The 5,346-nt window shown below is 38.9% G+C and overlaps 1 protein-coding gene across 1 annotated transcript; it reads left to right on the forward strand.

The window, feature by feature from the left end:
• Window positions 1-2,562: 2,562 nt before the first annotated feature.
• LOC131065478 (uncharacterized) lies at window positions 2,563-3,521 on the forward strand. The gene is made up of 2 exons (XM_057999977.2): window positions 2,563-2,947; window positions 3,433-3,521. Exons 1-2 carry the CDS (start codon window positions 2,563-2,565, stop codon window positions 3,519-3,521), a joined length of 474 nt encoding a protein of 157 aa, XP_057855960.2.
• Window positions 3,522-5,346: the final 1,825 nt, after the last annotated feature.

Here is a 5,346-nt window from a genome sequence, read left to right on the forward strand (position 1 = left end):
TATGCAATCCATCATGGCAATCATCCCCACATGTGTGAAGGAACAACATAATAAGATGCTATTGAGTGTTGTGTCTTTGGAGGAGGTAAAATCTACGGTATTTGGAATGGGTCAGATAAAGCCTCGGGACCAGATGGCTTCCCTGTCCTCTTTTTTTAGCATTTTGGGACACTTTGGCTAATGATTTATGGGAATTTGTGGAGGAATCAAGATCAGGTGGCTTTGTCCTTAAATATTTTAACAACACATTCATAGCACTAATTCTGAAAAATGAAAATATATCCACTTTCAATGATTTCAGGCCTATATCCCTGTGCAATACGGTCTACAAAGTGATCTCAAAGGTGATAGCAGATAGATTGAAATGCATTTTGGAAGATGTTATATCTCTTGAATAGATTGGGTTTACTCCTGGCAGATCCATATATGAAGGCATCATATTAGCACATGAGGCAATTCATTCCATTAGTCTTTCAAAAAGGGAGAAAATGATGATAAAAGTGGACATAAAAAAGCCTTATGATGAGGTCAATCGAGGTTTTCTTTTAAAAGTCCTTGCTAAATTTGGCTTTGATCCATTTTGGATAGCTTGGATAGATAGCTGTATCAATTGCCCATGCTTCTTTGTTCTTATCAATGGGAGCCCTCAGGGTTTCTTTCCTTCAAATAAGGGTTTAAGACAGGGGGATCCATTGTCCCCTTTTTTGTTAATCATAAGGTAGAGGTTTTGGAGCGATTGATCTATAAAGAGTGTAGAGTTGGCCGTTGGAAGAGGGTGTGGATTGCAGAAGGGGTGGATCCTCTTACCCACCTTCAATTTGAAAATGACACTTTTTTGGTTGGAGAGGCTTCGGCAAGGGAGGCTAGAGTAATAAAATGTGCTATTGATAGATATGAACAAGTGTCAGGTCAAAGAGTGAACTGGCTTAAATCAGAGATCTTTTTCTTTAACATAGAACCCCTTAAACATAGGGAGATTAGTAGAATACTTGGCATGAAGTTGGGAAACTTACCAAGCAAATTTTTAGGCATCCCCCTTTTTGGAGGAGCAAATAAGTAAGCTATATGGAAAAATTTGGTGGAGAGTTGTTTCAGTAGATTTGAGGGATGGAAAAGTAAATGGCTGACATTGCCTGGTAGAATTCTAATGCTTAAAATAGTAGCCTCAACCATTCCCATATTCTCAATGATGTGCCTTAAAATTCCTAGTAAAATCATTAATGTGATTAAATAGAAAATGAGGAAATTTTTCTGGAATGGAGCTAATGAGCAGGATAAAATTCCTTTATTGACTTGGGAAAAAGTTTGTAGTTCAAAATTGAAGGGGGGTGTTGGACTCAGGAATTGGAAAACCATGAATGAGGCTTTGGGAGAAAAGCTTACTGGAGCATTTATGCTAATCCGAATCAGTTGTGGGTCAAGGTAATGAAGGCTAAATATTTGGATTCTATGGAGAATCACAAAATTTTCACAATCAAAAATCCTCCCAAGGGATTTGCAATTTGGAACTTCATAGTGAGTAGTAGAAAATTTCTAACAAACCATCTAATATGGCATATTGGAAATGGAAATTCAGCTAAATTCTGGGATGACTCATGGGTTGCTTATCCAATAATAAAACATATGGCTAATTTGTCAGATATAAAAACACATTTATGCAACATTTGGGGTGACAAGGTTAGAGACTATTTGGAGGTTAAACAAAGTCATTTGGGAGAGGTCTGGTGCAGGAAAGACCTTTCAAAAATGAGCCTTACAGAACAACAACAATCACTTTTAAAATAGATTTTAGCTCAGAGAAAGATTTATAGCACGAAAGATCAGGATAGAGTGGTTTGGTGTGGATCCAAGGATGGTAACTATTCAGTAAAATTAGGTTATCAGATATTGGAAGGCTTGGTGGAAGATCTCCCATTAGTGAATGATTTAATTTGGCACAAACACTATTCACCCAAAGCAGGAGTGTGTGCATGGCTAACTTTAAAAGGGAGAATACTCATAGGTGAAAGAAGGAAGCGTTTGGGACTGGCAAGACCCACCAAGTGCATAATGTTAGGGGAGGCTGAAGAGGATCTTGATCACCTTTTATTACAATGCAAGTTAGCACAGAACTGTTGGTTAATGGTTAAGGGAAAATTACATTGGCACGGTCCTCTATAGAATTCTCTCAAAGATGTATTTGATAGCTAGCCAAGACAAAGAAAGCAATCAACCTTTTCAAGCATATGGAATATTTGTCCATCTCTTGTGATACGAGAAATATGGAAGGAAAGAAACTGTAGGATTTTTCAAGACAAGTCTGAGGATGTTAGGAGGCTGTTAAGTAGAATTGATTAGGAAATCGAAGAAACTCTAGGGGTTGCAACTTCCTGGTTGGATTCCATGAGAATCCCCTTTACTCTGGAGGACAAGAGAGTCCAAAAATTATGGCCAAATATCAAACTAAGACATGGGGCTTGGAATAATAAGAAGTAGATTAAGAAATGTGATCCACCCACAAAGTGGGTTCCACCCTAGAGGGGGTGGATCAAAGCAAATTTTGATGGAGCTTCTTAATTCAAAATGGGTATGTCTGGAGTGGGGGTGGTGTTTAGGGATCATGGTGGCAATTTGGTAAAATTTGGGGCTCAGCGTATTAAGCAGGGAACTAATAATGAAGTTGAAGCATATCCAGCATTGTTGGCAATCCGGTGTGCTTGGAAAATGGGCGTTAAAGAATTATATCTGGAAGAGGATTCACTGATCATAATCCAAGCTATTAAAAATGGAAAAATCAAGGCATGGAATTTACAAAAAAATTTATCTTTGATCTTAGCAGATTTGAATTCCTTTGAAGATGTTGTGGTCAGCCATGTCAGAAGGGAGGGTAATAAGGTGGCGGATAAATTATCTAAATGGGCCATGTCCTTCAATCAAGAGGAGGATTCAAGATTTGAATTTTTTGATGGTGAGATGAATTTAGGATGAATCTCTCTAAATAGTAATGACCCAAAATTATGCTTACAAGCCGAGAGTGTATTTTCAATCATATGTTTCAGACAGCTGATGACAATAATGGGGTTTCAGGGGCATGTGAGAGCTTTGTGTAATACAAGACTTATTTTTTATCTTTTAGTTTTTGCCTTATGTAATGTTGGCAAAGTAAATGTTATCTCCTCTCTTTTGCAAGTGGTGTGCTCTCATGATGGCAGTGGTAGCAGTGATGTGAGTCGAGACTCGCGGGTTATTTTTAAATAGGTTTCTTTTTATGATGACATTCTCTATGAGAGAAGGTGGTGATTTGATGTTCAAAGCATAGCGCATTTATTTTCGGGAGCCTCGGCACTTATGTGATTGATTTCTCACACGAACCGACCTTCTTTTTAAGGAAGCCAAGATTGATGTTTTTTCTTCATATTTCCTATTTAGCTGGGTTTCTATTTTTATGTGCAGGTGTAGCTTGGTGGACTGATAGAGGCTACATTCACCTTCCAGATGTAGAAGTAGCAGAAGGCTCTTTATGGGCTGGTAGAGAACCATAGACTTAAAATCCTCCTCAAATGCCCATTAGAGGAGGTGGTGAATGCGGTGCAGAGGACGTTGGGTTTCTTTTTCTAGCAAGCAACTCATAGATGGAAGTGTAATATGGACATCGCAGCGATGATAATGGCATGGGGTCTTGAATTGGGGGTTGATGAAGATGGCATTCATTAGGTTATAAATTTCCTTTTTGAGCAGGATTTAATTAATGGAATGGACTCTATCCTGGAATGGGCACACCCAGGATACGAGTTTGATTATGGTGAATGCTTCAAGAGTTAGATTGTGATGGAGGAGCTTGGTTTTGTTCCCTTTGTGTGGTTGCCTAACATGGTAAATCTAAGACTCTACTTGAGTCACATCCGAATAGAATGGAATTCGCTGATGGAGGCAATAAGGAAACATTACCTTGCATGGGAAAGCTGGAGGCCATGGTTCCTGAGTTTCATTCCCAGGAGGCGGTGTAGTGCTAGACATCGACCAGCTCGGGTTTGAGTTCTTTGTTGATGGATTTTTTTCATACTTGGTAGTCTTCTGGACAGTCAGTTAGATGTCGGTTTTTGGGTTTTTGAATTTGCAGCTTATGGCCCCTTAAGGGGTGTTTTTGTAATCCGGTTGTTATGGACACGGGAAAATGTTAGGAGTGTCTACTGATAGTGTGGGAGGAGCCTATTTTTTGTTGTCTTAAGCTCTAAATTTTTTTAGGAGTATATAGTGTGCAAATATACTAAACGATGTGAAACTATTATGTAAATTGGTAGGTTGTAGACAGTCAATGGTTCATGGGCTATTTTGGGTGCTAATTAGACCCAATTTTTTTAATGTTACTTCTTTACTTATACTTAATAAAAATCATAATTACTGACCAAAAAAAAAATCAACTTGTGAAAAAGATAATTTAGTAGAGGGTGCCTTATTAAAACCTACAAGGTAGGAGACAATATTGTATTAGAGGGAATCTAAAAGGTATTTCCTAGTAAAAATTGAGTTAGTTTTAATGGGAGAGTCTTTAGGATCATCCTTGTTTTCATTACATGTTTAAGAAAAATTAAAAAATAGGCACAACACATCCATAAGCTAATGTGGATGGAGCGCAGGAGGAAACTAGGGTTTGCAGGCGGTGGCAATTTTCATTCGGGAGCTTGGGAGGATGGCTCCAGGCACCTGGAAAATCAATGGCCCTAACTTCCACTGTGTGCAAACCACCTGCAGTGGTAGGCCTTAGACTACAGGAGGAGAGACGGTGGTAGTTTTGGCAAGGCTAGACTCTCTTTCAAGCAAGACAAAAACAAATGGGGTCATTCCCAAATTCTGAATTTTTCGAAGTGGAGCAAAAAAAGACTGAGGAGTGGTTGTGGAAGAAAATAATAGCAGCTTTGAAGAACCCCATCTCAGTGGAGGTATCGGCAACGATAGATAAGAGAACTATCAGTATCTGTATTGATTCAATGGCTTGGAAGGAATCGGTTCAAGTCTTGTGTGCTAGAGCCTTCTTCATGAAGTGGGGAGTTGATTGGCCCGCTTTCTCCAAGATTAGGAAATGGGTTGATGAGGAATGGGGGAGCCACTTTGAGATAAAAACACTAACTAATGGGTTCTTCTTAATCATTGTTGGGTTAGAAGTGGAAAAAATCAAAATAATGAACAATGGGCCTTTCATGATGTTGGGAATAGGGTTCTACATTAAAGATTGGATCCCCAACTTTGATCCCTATCAAGCCTCCATTAAGGAGATCCTTGTTTGGATTAGGCTGTATAACCTACCGCATGAATATTAGAAGGAGGAAGTCTTCAAGGTGACTGGTGCTAAGCTAGGGAGATTTATTA

The sequence above is a fragment of the Cryptomeria japonica genome, chromosome 4 (assembly GCF_030272615.1).
Source record: "Cryptomeria japonica chromosome 4, Sugi_1.0, whole genome shotgun sequence".
Lineage (NCBI taxonomy): Eukaryota > Viridiplantae > Streptophyta > Pinopsida > Cupressales > Cupressaceae > Cryptomeria > Cryptomeria japonica.

Coding starts and splice junctions, on each gene's coding strand:
- LOC131065478 (XM_057999977.2), top strand. CDS start 2,563: ATGGGTATGTCTGGAGTGGGGGTGGTGTTTAGGGATCATGGTGGCAAT. Junction 2,948..3,432: donor AAGATTTGAATTTTTTGATG/GTGAGATGAATT, acceptor TTTTATGTGCAG/GTGTAGCTTGGTGGACTGAT.